We start from the raw sequence: 23,269 nt of genomic DNA, 5'->3' as shown, positions 1-23,269 counted from the left end.
TGATATAAAACAACACCTGTGATGACTGGTTTCCACACCTGTGTTACCTGGTTCTTCTACAAAGCTTGATGTATAAAACACAACAATACCCCAAGACAGATCATTAAAGTTTAAGCACGAATGTTTCTGATTAGTTAGCCTTGAATGTAACATATCATCAGTGAAATTCTAATATCTTATGTCTGAAAATTTAACTTAATGTTACGTTTTACTTGCATTCAGTTTTTAGAAATTCAGTAGAACTTTTTTGTTTCTGTTTTAGTCAAAGAAGTAAAGGATTAGCCCCGTAAATGTTTTCTGTTGTCCGATTTAGAAGAATGACAGTTTTTCTACTTATTAAAGGGGTTCGAAAGCATTGAGTTATGTGACTCCAAAATTCGACGCACTTAGAACCTTTAAAAATTGCATAAAAATACACAATTTTATTTACATGTTTTAAATATAATATTTTACGACTTTCTAGTTATGTTGACACTGGATGCAAGAAACAATCAATCAATCAATCAATTGATCGAATTTCGAATTTTCGAAAAGAAATTATCTTGTCCTCTTCAACATGACTGGTTGTTCTCTTACACTCGAGTCTTACTAGTACAGAAGATTCAAGGTGTCGGGGTTTTTCTACCGCCATTTTGGTTCACAGCAATACTACAGAGTATAACAACATTAGTGAAAATTTTACTTGAAATGTTATATTAAAGTGTTCCCCATTTTTTTTTCCTATCCGAAGGAGCAAATGGAAAATAATAAAATTAGCGCTTAAATGTCTCACTTGGAGCAAGTTATAACTTTTCATTTTAGTTTTTCTTTTATTTTTATTGAATAGACATTCAGAACTTACATGTCCAAAACATATAAAGTCCAGTTTATTGAAGCTGTGGAGTTTGAAATTAGTAATACAGTCAGTTTAAAGGCTTGCAAATTTAAGGTGGTACCAAACATCTTGACTAAAATTAATTTGGCTCGTTTAATTTTCATAAAATTTTTACAAAATATTTACTTTGACCCTTTGAAAAAAAATTAGAATTTCAAAAACTTGAACCACAAACTTTATCGGAAAAATTTCATTGGATATATAGCAGTTTGACAATCACTAATTTAGATCGTTGAGAAGCTTAATATTTCCTTAACAATAGAACGTGATTAAAACGTTCAGATGATTTTTACAGAGTTACCTCCCTGTAGTGTAATTTACCTTTTTTAATACAAAAAATGAAAAAAAAAAAAATGTTTATAACTGAGGGTCTGGGTGGGGGGTCATCATTTCTGTATTCATTAATTTTTCAGGCCATTATTCTCTACTCTATATACTATTTGCCCATTACTCTCTCTTCTTTATTTTTTTGGTCCATTTTTCTCTATTCCTTATATTTTTTGCCCATTATTTTCTATTCTGTAAACCCCCTTCCACACTCTCATAACTACTAAAGAGCAACGGTAAAACAAGTAAAACAAATAATACGAAACAAAAACAGAAGAAAAACCTGGCCTAACTGGTTTTCGCCAATGTATAAATAGAAAATCGTATACATGGAAATAGTTGTTACTTTTATTCTATGTTCGGTTTCCGTTGTGTATCTTCATATGTTTTTTATGTAGATTATTCTTAGTTTAAACTTTTATTCAGTTTTGTGGTTATATCCATAGCCTAGTTAATTATTATTTTATTTCTATATCATATTTGCAACAAATGTGTAATATGTTACTAGTAATTATAAATCTTATTAAAAACACTTAGTGATTGCTGTGGTAATTTTATATGATTTTAACGTCTAGTGGCACACATTTGCCTTGCATATTTAGGTATAGAGACAATCATACAATATAGCAACCCTGAAGTGTATGGATGGTGGTGATCGAATAGTCTGGACATTGGGAATACAACTGGCATTGTAGGCATGTTGAACATATAAGGATGTTTTAGGTATCAATAGTTGTTAAAAAGATTTTGAGAGCATTACATGCTCTCAACAGTGCATTGGATTTGCATGACTTCCAAATTTTCAAGCAGATATAACTGCGTATTTATTAATATACCCTGCAAATCCAGGTGGACGACATCGCATCAAAGCTCTCTCTCTCTCTCTGTTTTTTTTTTTTTGTATTGCTGGATTGCTGCCTGATTCATACATTTCCGGAAACCTCCTTATACTCAAATTCAGTATCATATGTGTACTATCAGTAAATGGATTTCAATTTAGTATTCATGAATGTGTAATTCGCATTCTGAATCAAACATTCTTCTATTGGTAGAGCAGGAACTGCTTACCCTTTCGAAGCACCCTTACGGAGCACTGCTTATCCTCCGGAACACTGCTTACCCTTCCGGAGCACTGCTAATCCTTCCGGAGCACTGCTTATCCTTCCGGAGAACTCCTTATACTTCCAGAGAACTGCTTATCCTTCCGGAGCACTGCTAATCCTTCCGGAGAACTGCTTATCCTTCCGGAGCACTGATTACCCTTCCGGAGCATTGCTTACCCTTCCGGAGCACTGATTATCCTTCCGGAGCACTGTTAATCCTTCCTGAGCACTGCTAATCCTTCCGGAGCACTGCGTACCCTTCCGGAGCACTGCTTACCCTTCCGGAGCACTGTTAATCCTTCCGGAGCACTGCTTACCCTTCCGGAGCACTGCTTATCCTTCCGGAGAACTGCTTATCCTTCCGGATTACAGATCCCTTTCCCCCAGGCTTTTTGTGGACTTCGTGTTGTTTCATCTTTAGTTTTTTTTGTGCTGTGTTTTATGGACTGCTGTCTTTCTTGTAGTCCTTTCCTATTGGTCATAGTGTTTGACTGATGTTTTTTTTTTTTATTTTCCCTTCGTATCTTCTCTAGTTTTTACATTTGTATACATGTAATTTTCAACTTGTCGTCCTCTATTATATAACTGGTATTGGAAGACTGATTAATGTAGTTTTAAATGCGATTTAAAGGGAGAAGTTTCGATCGTAGTACACCTAGTTTCTATTTTATTACTTAAAAGAAAATACGTAAAAAGTTCAACAAAATTAAGACTTGATAGTTATTTCCCAAGGATATCATTGTAGTACTCCCACATTTCTAGACTGACGAGTGCTGTCCCCTGGCTTGATACCTGCTATATTTCGTTTTGATAAAGATTTATCAGTCTACCACATTTTCAAAAGTTGCTGGGTCCACCCCTTCACATGGTAAGAATTTTAGTCATATATTTGGACTAAAACATACAGAAAAACAAAACGTAAAGTCACTTACAGTAATGATAGGATATCATACGATTGTTATCTTAACATGTCAAGTTTGACATTTCTTCACTAGGAGGTTATCTAAAGAAGGACTACATTGCATAGTTTTTTTACCTACTCGAGATACCTTTATACTTACATTTGTTACAAAAATAAAAAGATAAACTTAGTTTTGTGTGGTTTTTACTCACAGTTTTTCCAGCTTTTTTGGAAAAGGGGGGGGGGGGGGGGGGGGGGGGGGGGGGACTGGCTGGAGAAAGTTTTTTTTTTTTAAAGAACTAGAAGGTAATTGATATTTTGCTCGGCTGTTAAAACGATATGATTAATATTAAAAGTAAAGACAGTTATTAATGTTCCAATTGTCTAAAGAATTTATATCAAAATACTAACTCTTCTACAACATTATGTCAGAATGATTGGTTGTTAGACTAAGTATATACACGGTATATATGTATTAGTTTGTAATAGGTAAATTGTGTGTGTATACTGGAGGAAAGATCGGAAAATTATACAAGTTCGTATTTGGAAAGGTAAGATATTTGACCTTACAAAAGGCCACCTACAAACCCGTCCACAGAATTGATACTGATTTACTTTAACTACGATAACATAAATTAATCATTATCGATCAGACCCGACGTAAAACAACAGACTGACGATTGAATAAAAAATGACCATTACACTTTATAAAGTATATGCGTCCGCAGTGCTTTTCTGGATTGACCTTCATCGGGAACGCTCAAAGCCGAATAAATGAAAGCCAATTAAGAATGTATAAGAACCGAAACAGGTGAAGAGCTATATGAACAAAAAGAACAGAAAATAATAGCCAATTCCATCTAAGATCAACTTTACCTGAGAGAGTTGGAACCTTAGTTTCTTAATGATTTATCAATCAAAGAAGAATCTAAATAAAATAATACCAGTTTCGTTATTTTGGGTTTCGTTTTTATTCCCCATGCATGCATCATTTTTTTTATTGTTAGGTTGATATCAGTCCCATCGACATATTATACCCCATATCTCCTTTTATTCATATACATTTTTGATAAAAAAAAAATGATTTTGCTATTTGTTTGTCGTCATATATACATGTCAGAAAAGTGGCCTTTTAATTTGTTATATACCTTAGAAATGAAATGGAAATATACAAGAAAAACGTGATTTTCTAGATTATATAACAACAATATGTAGACACTTTACTTGACTTAAAATTTCAATTGTTTAATTTATTAAATTAAAAATAACATTGAACCGGACTATACGACTATTGACGAACGTCAATATTCCGACTACTGGCGACAATTCGCCCAATATTTTTAATATATCAGATTTTGTGAAATGTAGTTTTTACGATATGAAGCTTATATATAAGGCTTGACGTCTAGACTGACAGTGACTATGAAATTTTTAATTGATAAGTTTGTATTAGTAATTTTTTCCCTTGATTTTATTGATTCGAGGTTAGATAGAAGGACGAGATATGGCTGTTGTTGATTGGTTATTTATTACATTTTGACACCTGCATATTGTTGACTTCTGTATATGGGTACTTCACTGTTGAAAGGTTATATAATATATTAGGTGTCATCTTTAAATATAAACCTTAGTATTCATACAAACTAAGGACACAATCACTTTTATTGTTTAATTTGATTTATTAACTTACAAATTAACTTTTCGGTTCTACTTAGGTGTTCTATTTGAATGAACTAAATTATTATAAATTTCACATCAAAATGATAGCTTAGAGAAAACGTCAACGATATTAATAAGTGCAGTTGACTTGTTTAATAATTCGATGGGAAACGGTTCGAATTATGGAACAGGGTGACTTTGTTTTTTTCGTAAAATGGCCTACAAATGTATTAAGATATGTAAAACCTGGGACCATTATACCAGAGACATATATATGTCTCTGATTATACTAACGGGACTAGAATCTCGAAGGTTTTTCTTTATATATTATGTCACAGGTGAAACCTGAGGACAAGGTGATAAAATTTCTGTTCCTACCCTACAAACTCTCTTTTCCGTCAGCACACAATTATGTAGAAATGTTTTTCTTATAAAAAAAAAAAAGTCATTTGACCAAAAAGGACCTTAAAGTTACTAACACATAGTTCTCAAGATATTGAATATATTGAATTATATTATTTTTTATCTTTTTTTCTCTCCGTTCTTTCTTTTTTTTCAACATCGTAATTACCTTCTTCCTTCAATTTATTAAAAACAAAATATGATAAACAATTTATAATAATAAAGATTGATGAAATTATAGATTGTTGTTGTATGTGCGCGTGTTGTTTGTAAATATACGAATAGGGAAATATAACGGCTAAAACGAACCTGGTATAGTACACAAATTGTGTTTTCTGCATAACAACATAGAAGTTTGTAGCATTTGAAAGGTTCTTGACTGTAACATACTTACCACGAGTGTTATTTAGCTACACAATGATGATATATCAAACACTTGTATTTGTCATTTAAACAGTTTTATCTGTAGTATGGTGAAGATGTTATGTAAATACATTGACACAAATTTAAAGTTAATTATAACTTTTCAGTTATGTAAATCAGACACTTGTCAAGATAGCTGTAAAATGACATGTCGAATATTCTCTGCTGGACTATTATAAAAAATTAGTGTTTTTCATAAACTGTCAGTTTTTCCAACCTCTGTTTTCTTCAATACTAAAGTATTATGGTGATGTAACGCAAATTTTGATTGGATATCGTTTACCGTCAATTCTACGGTTGACGGTCGGAGTTGCAATAACGTTGCACAAGCGCAGTCGACGTTTCCATGATATTTGAAATGGCTTTTACGTCGAAAGTTAATTACATTTACTGTATGTTTTGTTATGCGTGGTCGCTAAAAAAGAGCGAGTGGATATTTTATTTTAATTTGATTGCATATGAGCCTCTTGTTCATATGATTCCAAAAGCCTATAACTATCGAAACGATTTACTAGGAAAGAAATATTAGCTATTTAGTTAAAAAATATATTAATATTTAAACAGACAATGTGGGGCTTCGGGTATGGTATCGTCATATACATTGTTTTCGCCTCTCTCTTTTAGCCCTACCTGAAAGGGATTAGTCATGGCCCTGACTAGCTACGAGAGCCTCCCCCTCCCCCCCCCCCCCCAAAAAAAGTGTACAAACTAATAGAAAATTACAATGTTTTTGATTAACATGTTTTTTTCAATTCAAACTGCGTAGTTACAAATTGTTGTAATTATTTTCAAAACAAATGTAAATTCGGTAATTCTACAACATGAAATTGTTATTAAGTAGACACCGAACTAATTGAATAATGGTTTTACGACATAGATATACGGTGTCTAAGATTTGCGTTGCAGAACACCCGATGTTTTAACAGTTGTTTACAAAGGCAGTGCTCACTAGGTATCTATCTATGAAGCAAGTTAAAGTGCATTTGATTAACTAAGTATTATAGGATATAATTTGATATTATTCACAATAAAATGCATGTTTTAACAAACAGTTCCAAATCGTCTGATGTAAAATTACGTCATGTAATTTGTACTTCGTTAACCCACCCGTCAGATAGTTAAAGTTTTGAAATCTGGAATTATATCTTTGTCCCATAGACTCATGTGCTTGATAAGAAGGAGTGTATGTACTTGAACATACTTTTTGACAGCTCTATTCTATATGTAAATGTTCATATGAAGTGGATGTAAGCAATTATAGGCACCGTACGGTCTTCAACGATGAGAAAAACCCATCCCGTATAGTGTCGGCTATAAAAGGTCCCGACATGAAAAGTATGAAACAATTCTATTGAGAAAACTAAGGCCTAATTTATAACAAAACAATTAACGAATAACAAATATGACAGACATGAACCAACGACAGTCAACGTACTACACACTCTTCACTTGAAATAGACACATAGAGAAGGGGGCGGGATTAAACATGTTTGAAGGCGGCGCCAATCAGTATATGCTCCAGTTTATAGCTCCTTTTTTTTTGGTTGACCTGTTTAATGGATTGGTGATCAATTAAATTTCGTGGTCAAGTCCGTTTATCACGACGGGTGCCACCTGTGGAGCAGCATCTGCGTACCCTTCCGGAGCACCTGAGATCACCCCCAGTTTTTGGTGGGGTTCATGTTGCTCAGTCTTTAGTTTTCTATGTTATGTTTTGTGTACTATTGTTTGTCTTTTTCTTTTTTAGCCATGGCGTTGTCAATTTATTTTCGACTTATGAGTTTGAATGTCCCTTTGGTATCTTTCGCCCCTCTTTTATCAGTTATAAACCATAAGCAATAGGTCAACTATTATATTTTGTGTATGGAATTATTATAAGGTGTACACGTCCGTCTGACAGGGCTCATCTGACCTTCATCTACTTCTTTTTTTTCCATTGATCAACACAAGTTTTTGGAATATTATACGAAATATTTGGTATATTGAATGATTGTAAGGTGTACACTTCAACACGGAGCCTTGGCTCACTCCGAACAGCAAGCTATAACGGGTCCCAAAATGACTAGTGTAAGACAATTCAAACAGGAAAATCAACGGTCTAATCCATTTAGGTCCGTTTCTCATGCAGACAGTGACTTAAAGCAATAGGTTGTTTATATTTGTAGTATGGAATGATTGAAAGGTTTAAATGTCTGTCTTGTGTGTTCTGATGACCTGAGCCTCTTTTTCATGTACCAGGGATAATGTTAAATTTATATGAGATCAGGGATAATGTTTAATTTATATAAGACCAGGGATAATGTTAAATTTATATAAGATCAGGGATAACGTTAAATTTATATAAGATCAGGGATAATATTAAATTTATATGAGATCAGGGATAACGTTAAATTATATGAGATCAGGGATAATGTTAAATTTATATAAGACCATGGATAATGTTAAATTTATATAAGATCAGGGATAATGTTAAATTTAAATAAGATCAGGAATAATGTTAAATTTATATAAGATCAGGGATAATGTTAAATTTATATAAGATCAGGGATAATGTTAAATTTATATGAGATCAGGGTTAACGTTAAATTATATAAGATCAGGGATAATGTTAAATTTATATAAGATCAGGGATAATGTTAAATTTTATAAGATCAGGGATAATGTTAAATTTAATTAAGATCAGGGATAATGTTAAATTTATATAAGATCAGGGATAATGTCAAATTTATATAAGACCAGGGATAATGTTAAATTTATATAAGATCAGGGATAATGTTAAATTTATATAAGATCAGGGATAATCTTAAATTTATATAAGACCAGGGATCATGTTAAATTTATATAAGATCAGGGATTATGTTAAATCTATATAAGAGAAAATGTTAAATTTATATAAGACCAGGGATAATGTTAAATTTATATAAGATACTTGTAGTAAAACCTTTTACATCTTTTGAAAAAACTTGCAACATAAATTCAATAATGAACAGTAAAGCAGCGTACAATCAACCCCTCATAGATAATAATTTGAAAAAATTATGTAACCAGATACAATATGGCCAATGTTCTTGCTCTTTTTATTATACGACAAAATTTAGAAAAAAATGTAATTCCGGTTTTCTCAAAAAAGAAACAAGGTTATATTGACTTTCGTTTCCCGTCAAATTTTCATATACTTTTTGTCGAGCCTTCGACTTTTGTCGAAAAAGCGAGACATAGCGATCCTACATTCCGTCGTCGGCGGCGTCGTCGTCGTTGTTGTCGTCATCGGCGGCGTCCACAAATATTCACTCTGTGGTTAAAGTTTTTGAAATTTTAATAACTTTCTTAAACTATCCTGGATTTCTACCAAACTTGGACAGAGGCTTGTTTATGATGATAAGATAATATTCAAAAGTAAATTTTGTAAAAAAAAAAATCCATTTTTTCCGTATTTTACCTATAAATGGACTTAGTTTTTCTGCCAGTTAACATTACATTCACTCTGTGGTTAAAGTTTTTCAAATTTTAATAACTTTCTTAAACTATCCTGGATTTGTACCAAACATGGACAGAAGCTTGTTTATGATTAAAAGCTAGTATCTAGAAGGAAATTTTTAAAAATTTTGTTCCATTTTTTCCGTAATTTACTTATAAATGGACTTAGTTTTTCTGCCAGGAAACATTACATTCACTCTGTGGTTAAAGTTTTTGAAATTTTAATAACTTTCTTAAACTATCCTGGATTTCTACCAAACTTGGAAAGAAGCTTGTTTATGATCATAAGATAGTATCCAGAAGTAAATTTTGTAAAAAAAAAAATCCATTTTTTCCGTATTTTACCTATAAATGGACTTAGTTTTTCTGCCAGTTAACATTACATTCACTCTGTGGTTAAAGTTTTTCAAATTTTAATAACTTTCTTAAACTATCCTGGATTTGTACCAAACATGGACAGAAGCTTGTTTATGATTAAAAGCTAGTATCTAGAAGGAAATTTTTAAAAATTTTGTTCCATTTTTTCCGTATTTTACTTATAAATGGACTTAGTTTTTCTTCCAGTTAACATTACATACAGTCTGCAGTTTAAGTTTTTAAAACATTTATTAGATTCATAAACTATCCAGGATTTTTACCAATCTTGGACAGAAGCTACTTACAATCAAAAGATAGTATAGAGAGGAATATTTTATTCATATTTGTTGAGCCTGCGATTAACAGCAAAAGTAGGCGAGACACTGGGTTCCGCGGAACCCTTACGAATTTTTGTTTATATTTGTTTATAACAACCATCTTTGTGTTGCTATCACCTAAACGTTAATTTACATCATTGATATAGTAACCAGAAGGAATATTCATTTAACGGACTATAGTTATATCAGTGGTACCGCTGTCAAGAAATTTTATTTGTAGAAACACACATATTAGTAGCCGATTCGGTCTATGTAACAAAAAACAATACCAGACGCCAAATTTGCGGTACACATGACGTATATGTTATTTTTTTTCTAAATTCATTTCTTTGCTAGAGTTCTTGTAATCGAGGAACACGATGTATACGTACGACACAGACATAAGATGTAAGATCTAATCAGTCTTTATAACAGAACAGTTTTTTTTTATATTTTCAGGTACTATTTAGGGCATTAAGAGACTCTGACTGTAAAATTAAATGTTCAAATAAACAACGAAGACCCGTATGTGGGTCAGACGGTATAACATATGCATCTAAATGTGATCTCACGAAAGCCAAACGTTGCGAAAAACGTCAAGTCAGCATACAGAAAAAAGGAAAGTGTTCAGGTATGTATATTGTATTAACATTTGACTCATTCTATTTTTGAACAGCTGTGAATTTAATTATTTTCGTGGATATCAATTTTTGGTGGAAGGATTAAAAATTTATTTTCGTGGTTTTGCCAAAGTCTATAATATACAAGCATATAAAAAATTTGTATTTCAGTGAACATTTAAGTTAGTATATCTACTACACCCACGAAATCCCCGAAAATTTGTATTCTACGAATAAAAATGAATTCACAGTTGGAGGTATACTGTTTAAATCAGTTATATTTTAACATGTTATTTCCATTTTTTACGGTTCATTTAGGGGCAGAACCACCCATGTATGTGTGGGCGCGCCCTTCTGTGTCGCCAGCCAGCGAAGCTATGATCACCTCTGTTGCCTTGTGTTGTCATTCACGTCGCCGTTGTCCGCGTTACGCCTGAATATGCAACCATCATTACTGGGATTTTTAATTTGTTATGTCCAGATCTTCCTTATGATCTCCAAATAAGGATATTTTAGTTACATTTTCTACTTTAGTAAGACAAAAGATGATACTCCGATTGGAATTTTAAATATCAATTTTAATCATACGAATTGCATATTATGACTCGTGGTCTCTTTTCAAAAAATTTTTTTGGTATCAAGTAGTAAAAACTTTAAAATAAGTGTAACATATGAAATTTACTTAAAGCTAAACAGCAGTCCATGTAGCTGTAAATTCTTTAACATGATAATTGTGAAGTTTAAATATTTTGTCTCATGTATAGGTGATTTAAGAAAATAATAATTGATTAAAACAATCATTTGCCAAATATAAATGCGAGCTAAGTAATCAATAGATGTGACTTTTGTTTGTATCTTTTTGCATGAATTATTTCCTCTCGGATTTTCCCCCTTTTTGAAAAATATTATCACACACTTTTTTCAAAGGTTGACTGCATGGGTTATAGTAATATGGTGTGTTAGTGTATACCACTCATATCCTTTTATCTATATCATCTTAGACTTCTGCGGTCCGGGAGTAAAAATAGCTCTGACTTAGCGTTCGATTGAACGGGATGTACAAATACGCTGTCACTTCCAGGAAATTTTAGTGAAAAATTAAAAACCACTAAGGTGCATTTTAGCACAAGCTTTATAGCCCATTTCAGCGCAAGACTAATAAGTTCACCTGTATTTTCAATAGCCCATTTTTGCGATGACTTACCAGGTTGAATAGAAATCGCCATACTAAAACCGTTAACAGTTATTCTATTAATGGGGGCATAATGCTAATAATCATGGAAATAAATTTTGTTGAAACAAGCAGAGGAAACAAATGTGCAAAATGTGGCTAACGTCACCTATAGTCATTTACGTTTTGCGAAGACTATTAGATATATCGATAAATCTGCACCCTTATTTGGATAAGATAAAGATTAGGAAAAAGTTCCTATCACAATTTTACGAACAGTACACTGTACAGGGGATATATCAAAAAACCATTTCGTACGTTCACTTGGACATAAATTTAAAATTAAACATTTGAGTTTATTGCTGTATGTTTATGGATATGACATTTTGTATATTGTGATGTTTTGATGCTAGTAAATTTATTATTCTACTATAAAGAAAAACATCTGTCGCTAAGAAGGACCGGCATTGACAATTTCACTTTTCGCTGAAATGGGTTAAAAATCTGGCGCTTATATGGGCTATACTTTGGCGCTAAAAAGCCCGATTTATTTAAGCTAAAATGTCATGTCAACACGCTGAAGTTTCCTCCGCTGGTCCAGTCCTAGTAGTAGGGAAGCTAAATCTAGAGTTGCATGTACGGAGAGTGCCACGCTTAATTACAAGTCACATGACTCCTGTAACAACGCTTTGAAGGGTCAGAAGGTTGTCTGTTATGAGTCGAAATTTCTCTCCTTCTCTTTTTTACATAAACTGAATAAATGTCCTCATTTTTCCATCTCTCTCGTTCTCTTTACATAAACTGAAAACATATGTCCTTATTTTGTCTTCTTTATCGCCTTCTTTTTTACAAAAATGATACCTTGTCAAGAATTCAGTGCAGGTTCATATTATCTGCTAATGATATGCTGTGGTTATATTATCAGTTAATAATTTTGTTTAACTTTGATGAAAAAAAAACGTAATCAAAAGACACAAAGAGAACAAAATTTGATCTTTTGACAAGGTGCAAACATGCGCCATGTCATAGCCACTGTTTTTATATAAAAGAACAGTATACTATATATTGCAGTATGATACATATTTATCTTGTAATTCTTACATAATTAATTGTACTTAATTTACCCAAACATGACATGTAGATTTTATAAATGTTAACAAACACTTTACGATAAATATACCTATTTACACAGGTGAGCATTTCAAAACCCCCGCTAAGGAACAATAGTCCGCCAGATGTTAAATGCATTTTTATGCCGAGCGACAAAATTTCACACATCTTATATGGAAACGGTTTTAAGTCTCAAAATTCTGAATTTTAATATGTTACCAGACTGAGTATGGTTGTCAATAAATCATGCCTGCAGACTTTAAGGGTTTATTGAAAAAAACGAAAGAATACTTGCAAACAATTTTTTTTCGGTAGTTATAAATGTATCTGGTATAAATTCATCACACACCTGGTCGATGCATACAGTTCATACAAGACCACAGATTCTGAAAGGTAAAAAATAAAACAAGTTCATAAATCTTCATGACGTAAAATTACATTTGTAAAGATCTAACGTGTCTTGAACGTGATCTTATTCGACTTACTCAGATTTATCTTTACCTTTCTACAGATGTTCATTTCATAAATAATCACACTTAATTTTATCAAAATATTTTAATTGTTAGACCATGCATATTTGCATTTGATATTGTGCATGAAATGATGTTTATTTCCCATTGAAATGGATTGTCATGCGTAAGCGGCACAACAACGTTTATAAACAGCTAAAGGACATGCTGATTTCACACAGTGTGATTTTGGCAGAAATGTACATATAATAATTATTAATATAAACTTATGACTAAATTATTAGTTGTCTATTATATATGCACGTTTCGGAATATAAGACAGTAACATTGATTCATACTTGAAGAGGACAATCGGATGACACCGTATAATTGGATTAAGTTTAAATGTATTTCTTAGAAGTTATGGTACTTTTGTTTTGTCTATTAACAACAAACGCCAAAACAGACAAAGGAGACAAGCGTAAGTCAAACCTTTTTTTTCTAGAGCCTCAATATTTTTATTCGGTTTGCATAGAAGGTGTTTTATATTTTTTTTATATTTTCATAAAAAATACATGTACCAAATAATTTAACGATAGATTTTGTCAGTCGTGATTAGGTTGGATAATGAGCGTTCAGTGGGTAAACTTTAAGCGATATCCAGGGCTGGCTTAATTAACGAGTGTTTAATGGATACTGCAATAAAACCCCGTGGCTTAATACTGTTTGCTTCATTCTTTTAACAGATATCTTAGTATATATATTAATTGTTATTTGTTTAACGTCCAGCGACAAATAGAATATATTGAGTATACACATATGTAATAGTTGTCACTGGACTTAGAGAAATCAGTCATATACATTTATCATTTGTTGTTCCTTAAATGATGCACTGTAAGCAGAGGCGGATCCAGCCACTTTTAAAAAGGGGGGTCCAACCATATGTCCCCATTCAAAAGCATTGATCGTAAAAAAAAGGGGGGGGGGTTGGACCCCCCGGATTCGCCACTTTTAATATGACGTGTAGTATACGGTAATCATCTGAAAGGAAGGAAAGGAAATCATAAAAAGGATAATTTTTACATGAAACAATCTTTGATAGGTTTCGCTCAAGTTAAATTTTATGGGGTGTATTTTTCGCGAAAAAAAAAATTGGAGAGACTACAGACATTTGACCTAAAAAATATACTTGTAGAATGACCTCACCTTGTAAAATTAGCAAATTGACAGTGGAAAACATAAGAAGAAAATCTACACATAACTATATCGTCATACCATTCTATCATCATTCTGAAAGGCTTCTTCTGTGACGACAAAACATGTTACTTATATTTTTGTAAGCCAGACGCGCGTTAAGTCTACAAATGACCCATCAGTGACGCTCGAATCAAAGCAGTTACATGGCCAAATAAAGTACGAAGTTTTATCGTATCTTTCTTTCACCATGATAGCTTTCTGAACCTGATGTTCTTTGAAAACTTGTGATATATCTTACGTTTGTTGCAAAAAAAAAATGAAATTTGCACATTTGCATTAAATAAAAAAATGTTTGGTGTTTGGGGGCATATGGTCCCCCTCTTTATCTTAATTTGTTTCTTTTTTTTGTGTTAAAAAACTTTTTTTTACTAAATTTTCTTTTATATTTCAACATATTTTCCCTTCTTTTTCGTATACCCCAATCTCACGATAACAGTAATAAGAGTAGAGGGGCAGCACATATATATCAACGATAGTTATTGTAAGATAGATGTTTAAAGATGTTTTATCCATTTTGTTTTAAACTTATATCAATTTATTTTCCTTATCATTCTATCTAACACAAAAAATAGAAGGAAACAAATTAAGAAAAAAAGGGGGGAGCATATGCCCCCAAGTGCAATTTTTGAACACTGGATTATGAATTCTGCCCTACAACAGGTCCTCACACGCTGTTGGAGTATAATTGGCTTGCCTCTATGCATCTTACCAAGATAAAAAGATACGAAAATACGTCTCCACATAAATCAGTGTTAAAAGAATGACACCCAAGTGGTCATATGCATAATATATATCCAGCTATCATTCTCGTTCGTTTGAATTGATTGGATTGCTTTCTCAAAGTCAAAGGTCAAGTGAAAAAGACATTATGTTTCTGATTATAAACTAGTAAATAGGTTGCGTCGGTGGTCTGATTTCAAATAATTTTTAAAATAATTTTTCAAAATTGTTTTTAAAGAACATTGCATTTAAGGGTATACGGTATAATAGACCATTTGAACAAGGACAGATAATAACGAATCCAAGTTAATCGGTTTTTTTTTTTCATTAAGTTACTTGTAATGTACATCCAAAATGTTAAATTTTAGCTTTTTAACCTCAAACAGCGAATAATAAATCGAAATTTCGCAAAACATAAGTCGTGAAGGTATTCAAAATTTCAAGTAAAATTCAATGTACGATTTCTTCAGTATCGTCTGCCTTTAAGAATACACGTACATTTTTGTACATGTATCTGGAATATAATGGAAATGCAAAAAATTGGAATAAACTTTCTTTGTTGATACTGCAATGTAAACGAGTTTCGTCCTTAGAATCAATTATAATGCTCTTAAAAGGCCCAAACAATGTTATATCATCGAATTATTACTGGACGTTCGTATGTTTTATAAGCCTAGTATCTTTGGTGATATTTTTTATACCATACATTGTAACAGACAGTTAACGATACAACTCAACTACAGATTGGAACTTTGAAATAACAATATTTCATTCGGGAATAAAAAAACGATACAACTCAACTGCAGATTGGAACTTTGAAATAACAATATTTCATTCGGGAATAAAAAAACGATACAACTCAACTACAGATTGGAACTTTGAAATAACAATATTTCATTCGGGAATAAAAAAAGGGTCGGTATGGTAACCTTTATTTTCACGTTACTAATGTATGGCATACACCGTGTATTAGGCAGATAAGTTTTTGTAAATTGTATGTATACAAATTTTGACAAATTGAAGTAGTTTTTACCGTCTCAGTCTGCATTCCATCAAAACACCGTATTCAATGATTTAGGATTAAAAAATCGTATAAACTGATTTATACGATTTTAACAGCTAATGTTTTCTATTGACTCGAGTATGTTTGAATTAAATGGTCTATTTAACTCAGAAGATGTAAAGTAGTGTACCAATCCATGAAATTTTACAACTTTTATCGTGTAATTGTAATTAATTTTTAAACCATTAGCATCAATTTTGTCAGTTATATTATTTAGTAGGTGTTTTACAATGTTATTCGTGGTTTGTATAGGTTTTCAATATTTCTTATGTACACCCAGTTTACTACCTATTAAATGTTTATGCACTAGATGCAAATAAGTCTTCATATTTATATTTTATTATATATTTTCTTGTGAAATATTATTATTGAGAGGTTAAATATTTTATATAGAGGTTCATATTTTGACATTATATAAATTCGGTCATATGTGAGGGAGCTGATAAAGTTTACAGTATAGAGAAAGATTTGTAAAAAATAAAAATCATAGAAATATGGGCAAACAAATATAAAGAATAGAGATTAATGAGTTGAGAAAATGGCATACAAAATAAAGAATATAGAAATGAATATCCCCAATCAAACCCTCAGAGATATATATCTAACTTTGTCGTGTTTCAAATAGTTTTGTGTAAACATCTCTAAATTTTAATATTAAGATTCTGGGAAACAGTAAAGGCATCAGCGTGTCTACTTTTCCCGGATACGTTTTGCAATCAACTTGACTAGGACAATGACTTCAATTCTAGTGACGTTCGGGAAAAAAATGAAACCGCAACACAACAGCTTAAGTTCCTCAAAAGAGTCATGTAGATCTTCCCTTGTGGTTTTTGTCAATAATCACACCTATTTAAATTGCCACAGATCTATAGTAAGAAAAAGAAAACATTCCAAAGGGCAACTCTTTTAACTATCGGTCCCCGAGGGTATCATAAGCTCAGTAGTCAGTAATTCGGTACTATTTGGATTTATAACAAACCTTTCTAAAATTGTCCATTCATAAATTCTAAGATTATAAAGAAACAAAGGTTTCAACTCCCTCAGGCAAAGTTGACCTTCGAAGAATTTGGCTATTTGTTTAGGTACTTTTTGGTCATATATATCTGCAACTGTTTCGGTTTTTATACATCCTCGGCTTTCAAATATTCAGCTTTGAGCGTTCCTGATGAAGGTAAATCCAGAAAAGCGCTTCGGACGCATGCAATTAATAACGTGTTGATTTCATTTCTTAAACTGAAATGCTTTGTTAACGACATAACCATGATAACTGAATGTGAAATTGTTTTGTGTATCTTTCTTAAATTTCTACAAGTGGAAAAATACTTGGACAAAAAGTTCCCGAGATTGAATATCAGAGAAGTACTGTAGGTGAAAGGTATATAAATATTCAGTGTCTGTTTTTAGGCTTCATAGAAATCATTCTGCCACAAAGCTATGAATTGTTAAATTTGTGTAGATGGCATGTTTTGACCTTGTTGACACATGTCGTTCCCTAGTCATGTTTTTCAATGTAGAGAAGAGAAATGTTGACAAATGTTTAAGTTTTCGATTAGTTGCTTTGGTATAATTCAACAAAATCATTTGAAATATTAATATACCACATGTATCAAGAATTTCCACTAAACACAAGTATAGTTCGAATATCTCACATTTTTATTTGTAGTTTCATGTCATTGTCAGTTTCTCTTCGACTTATGCGTTTTGTACGTCGACTTGGTATCTTCTGCCATTTTTTTTTACAAAGTAAGCGTCTACGTGAAAAGAACAACGTAAGCTTCTACGTGAAAAGAAAAAAAGACACGTACGAGATGTCAACTCATTCACTTGAAGTATGCTTCAACGAAACCAATAGAAATGGAACACAAGGCTAAATTAGGTTGTGGTACATTAAACACGGGTTGAGTTCGGATTTGACGTATATCTCGTTTCCGTTTTACAAATAACGAGGTTTCATCACTAAACTAGACATATGTTGGGTGTGGTAAAATTCGTGTTTACATATTTACGACACATTCTTTTATTTGTCTGTTAAAATGGAACAATCATACATATTATAATACACAATTTAAGCCTGGTTAAGTCTGTTTTCATGAGAAGAAAATAATCGAAAAAAGATGAAACGAAATTTAGTTTATTAAACAGAAGATTAATGGATTTTAAACAAAAATGCACTAACAAGAAAGAAACATTAAAACAGTATGATTTTAAAAATTCTTTAAAGCATTTGGAAACTATTGATGTACGAGTACAAGGACAAACTCTCTTAAATAAGTACTCAGATAAAAAAAAAAGGATAATATATATAAATCTAAAAAAATGTATAAACAAAAACTATTTCACTGAAATAAATTGTCAATCTAGTACTTCATATATGACAAGCGATGAAAATTACTCTGAAATAAAGCAAATGATTATATTTAACAAGAAAGAGCCAGGTTTTTCTCATTGTTGAAGGCCTTATAGTTGAATATAATTGCTTACTTCCACTTCATTTGAACTTTGGTGGATAGCTATCTCTTTGGTGGATCATACCACATCTTCTTATTGTTATACAGATTGAATGTTTTGATCCTGGAGTACCTGAATTCATCAAATTGATGAAAATCGTATAAAAATTGACTATTTTTGCATAAATTATTTCTTTGTAAATAATTCATTTTGGCTAAAGAATCTGTTACTTTCAGGATCTAAAAGTTCTACAAAATGTCAGCAAGAAAGAACTGAAGCCCAAAAAATAGCCAGGCGGCCAACAGCTGGGATTTTTATACCAGAATGTAAGAAAGATGGGTCTTATGTTGACGTTCAGTGTCATGCAGCTACAAATTATTGTTGGTGTGTAACCAAAGAAGGAAAACCAATTTCTGGTACTTCATTACAGGGAAAAAAGCCTTCGTGTAAAGGTACTTCATTATAGGGGAACACATTAATGTAAAGGTACTTCATTACAGGGAAAAAAGCCTTCGTGTAAAGGTACTTCATTATAGGGGAACACCTTCGTGTGAAGGTACTTCATTATAGGGGAACACCTTAATGTAAAGGAACTTCATCATAGTTGAAATCCTTAATGCAAGGTACAGTGTAATTCATAACGGGGAAAATATCTTATAGTAAGGCTTCACATGGGGAATTAAATGCAAAGGAACTCTTCACTTAGAAAAGACCTTCATGCGAGGTGCTTTATTTAAGGAGAAAGCCATCATATTACATGTAAAGGTGCTTCATTCCAGAGAAAATCATTCATGTTAGGTAATTCATTACATGAATGAAAGCCTTATAAAATGTTCTTTATTACAGAGGAAGCATTCTTGTAAAGTACGTCATGTAACAGGGGGAAAGTCTTCATGTAAAGTACGTCATGTAACAGGGAGAAAGCCTTCATGTAAAGTACGTCATAGAACAGGGGGAAAGTCTTCATGTAAAGTACGTCATTTAATAGTGGGAAGTCTTCATGTAAAGCACGTCATGTACATTTGTAACAGTGGGAAAGTCTTCATGTAAAGTACGTCATGTAACAGGGGGAAAGTCTTCATGTAAAGTACGTCATGTAACAGGGGGAACGTCTTCATGTAAAGTACGTCATGTAACAGGGGGGAAGTCTTCATGTAAAGTACGTCATGTGCCAGGGGGAAAGTCTTCATGTAAGGTATTTCATTACAGGAGAAAGCCTTCATGTAAAATACGTCATGTAAAATGGGGAAAGTCTTCATGTAAAGTACGTTTTGTAACAGGGAGAAAGTCTTCATGTAAGGTACCTCATTACAGGAAGTCTTCAAGTAAGGTACTTCATTACAGGAGGAATGTCTTCATGTAAAGAACGTCATGTAACAGGGGGAAAGTCTTTATGTAAGGTACTTCATAACAGGAGGCATGTCTTCATGTAAAGTACGTCATGTAACAGGGGGAAAGTCTTCATGTAAAGTACGTCATGTACATTTGTAACATGGGGAAAGCCTTCATGTAAAGTACGTCATGTAACAAGGGGACAGTCTTCATGAAAAGTACGTCATGTAACAGGGGGAAAGTCTTCATGTAAGCTATTTCATTACAGGGGGAAGCCTTCATGTAAAATACTTCATGTAACAGGGGGAAAGTCCATGTAAAGTACGTCATGTAACAGGGAGAAAGTCTTCATGTGAGGTACTTCATTACAGGAAGTCCTCATGTAAGGTACTTCATTGCAGGAGAAATGTCTTCATGTAAAGAACGTCATGTAACAGGGGGAAAGTCTTCATATAAGGTACTTCTTTACAGAGGAGAACGCCTTCAAGTAAGGTACTTTATTACAAGCGGAACGCCTTCAAGTAATGTTCTTCATTACAGGTGTATGCCTTCGTGTAATGTACTTCATTACATGGGGACGCCTTCAAGTAAGTTACTTCGTTACAGGGGGAACGTCTTTAAGTAAGGAACTCATTACAGGGTGGAAGTCTTCATGTAAGGTATTTCATTACAGGGGAACGTCTTCAAGTAAGCAACTACATTACAGGGTGGAAGTCTTCATGTAAGGTACTTCATTACAAATGGAATGCCTTCATGTAACGCACTTCATTACAGGGGGACGCTTTCATGTAAGCTACTTTAGTACAGGTTGAACGCCTTCATGTAAGGTACTTCATTACAGGTGGAAGCCTTCATGTGAGGTACTTAATCACAGGGGAACGTTTTCGTGTAAGTTACTTCATTACAGGCGGAACGCCCTCAAGCAAGGTTCGTCATTACAGGAAGAATGCCTTCATGGAAGGTACTTCATTACAGGGGAACGCTTTCATGTAAGGTACTTCCTTATAGGTTGAACGTCTTCATGTAAGGTACTTCATTACAGGGAGAACGCTTTCATGCAAGGTATTTCATTATAGGGAGAACGTTTTTATGTAAGGTACCTCATTACAGGGAAAACGCCTTCATGGAAGGTACTTCATTATAGGGGAACGCTTTCATATAAGGTACTTCATTATAGGTTGAATATCTTCTTGCGAGGTACTTCATTACAGGGAGAACGCCTTTGTTTAAGGTACTTCATTACATGGGGGAACGCGTTTATGTAAGGAACTTCATTATAGGGAACGCCTTTGTGGAAGGTTCTTCATTATAGATGAAAACGCCTTCATAAAAGGGTATTTGATCATGAGGAAAAAGCCTTCATGTAAAAGTTTTTTATTCGTGTGGAAAATTCTTCATTCAGAAATACTGGTTATTTATTACAAGGGAAAGTCGATGTAAAGAGGTAAGGCCAATTTCCCCTGTATTTGTTTCACTCAACGGTCAATCTCAGAAGTATTGTATATAGTATACTTTAAAGCATTACCAACTACAAATCTAAATATCAGCGGTACTAATGGTGTTTAAGACATTGTTGCAAATTGTACATGTTTTGGCGAAATTTTGCATCGAAAGGCATCTTTAACCATAATGGATTAATACCCACTTGAAATACAACATACACATTTACTTTACACTGGACATTATTAAACAACAATCAACTAATTCAATCAGAATAACTTTCAATATAATTTTTGTTGCCATTTTTCATCAGACTTCTTATACTGATCAGGAACATTTGTTACCCTAAATACTAATTAATTTTTATATTTATTATTAAATATTCTTTTTGTTGTTTTTGTGGTGTTGGACACTTTTCAGACGTGTATTATATGTATTTGCATATACAATGGGCACGAATTGACCACATAAATAAAGAATAGAAAGAAAAAATCATTCAAATAAAGCAAAGAGAATAGTTTGAGTGCTTAAATCTAAACAATAGAGAATTCAAACATTAAGCAAATCAATATAGAATAGAGAAAAATTACTTAAAAATTAAAAGAATACAGATGGACCCTCCGCTCCAGCGACTCTTTTCACAAAAAATCTTACGATTAAAATTGATCGTACGTTATACTGAAATGTGTATGACTTACGAGTATTTTTACTCTTAAGATTTTTTGTGAAAAGAGCCGCAGACCCTTATAAATCCAAAATTATATCTTTTTGACTTGTTTTGTTTCTCTTAATTCTGAACAAAATTCAAACTGGTTTAACTTGACCAAGATGTAAATATATAATTGTAATAAAAACAAGAACAATCGTTGCATCTTTGATATTTTGTATAACAAAAACAAATTAAGAGAACACAATCATATGTTATGGAAAAAAACATAAAATTGAGAATGGAAATGGGGAATGTGTCAAAGAGACAACAACCCGACCATAGAACAGACAACAGCAGAAGGTCACCAACAGGTCTTCAATGCAGCGAGAAATTCCCGCACCCGGAGGCGTCCTTCAGCTGGCCCCTAAACAAATATATATACTAGTTCAGTGATAATGAACGCCATACTAACTCCAAATTGTACACAAGAAACTAAAATTAAAAATAATACAAGACTAACAAAGGCTAGAGGCTCCTGACTTGGGACAGGCGCAAAAATGCGGCGGGGTTAAACATGTTTATGAGATCTCAACCCTCCCCCTATACCTCTAGCCAATGTAGAAAAGTAAACGCATAACAATACGCACATTAAAAATATATACATTTATAGTTCTTTACTAATCCAATATAATTTAATTCTAATTTTAGGCAAATCTAGAACGAAGAAATCATTTAGAAATAAAGATAGATCAAGAAAAAAGAAAGGTGAGTATTCCAAAATTGATTCATATCCTAATGAGAAACTCGTACCCGTTGTTATAGGTTTCATATCTGTTGAATATCAAGTGTAGTTTTGCTATGTAAAGAGCCGTTATATCCAGTCACTACGATAAACCATCGAAAAAATTCATGACGAGCGAGGGCAAAAGATCGATTTTAAAATCCTGCAACAATATATTTCAATGTACGACTGCAAATTAGTCAAATATTGTCAGACATAGTACGAACTCTATTGCATGTGCTTCTTGTTGTACGAATAAAAGAGGACATTGTTCTTATGTGTTGCTGTACACCACTGTCCCAGGTTAGGGGGAGGGTTGAGCGCTTATAAACATGTTTAACCCCGCCACATTCTATATGTGTCTGTCCAAAGTCAGGAGCCTGTAGTTC

General features: G+C 32.8%; 1 protein-coding gene across 7 annotated transcripts in view; it reads left to right on the top strand.

Annotated features, from left to right (window-relative positions):
• The window catches only part of LOC127739164 (SPARC-related modular calcium-binding protein 1-like), a 56,055-nt gene that overhangs the window by 11,761 nt on the left and 21,025 nt on the right, over window positions 1-23,269 (top strand). For 6 of the 7 annotated variants that reach the window (XM_052250761.1, XM_052250758.1, XM_052250760.1 and 3 more), the window contains exons 2-4: window positions 10,300-10,471; window positions 18,915-19,130; window positions 22,808-22,864. In XM_052250761.1, coding sequence (XP_052106721.1) covers window positions 10,300-10,471; window positions 18,915-19,130; window positions 22,808-22,864 — 445 coding nt within the window. Of the gene's footprint in view, window positions 1-10,299; window positions 10,472-13,366; window positions 13,672-18,914; window positions 19,131-22,807; window positions 22,865-23,269 lie in introns of those variants that run through there. The other variant, XM_052250762.1, reaches the window with a different exon arrangement.

Source organism: Mytilus californianus, unplaced genomic scaffold, assembly GCF_021869535.1.
Source record: "Mytilus californianus isolate M0D057914Y unplaced genomic scaffold, xbMytCali1.0.p SCAF_4, whole genome shotgun sequence".
Lineage (NCBI taxonomy): Eukaryota > Metazoa > Mollusca > Bivalvia > Mytilida > Mytilidae > Mytilus > Mytilus californianus.
The sequence above is the reverse complement of the archived record's forward strand: the minus strand, read 5'-3'. Positions and strand labels throughout refer to the sequence as shown.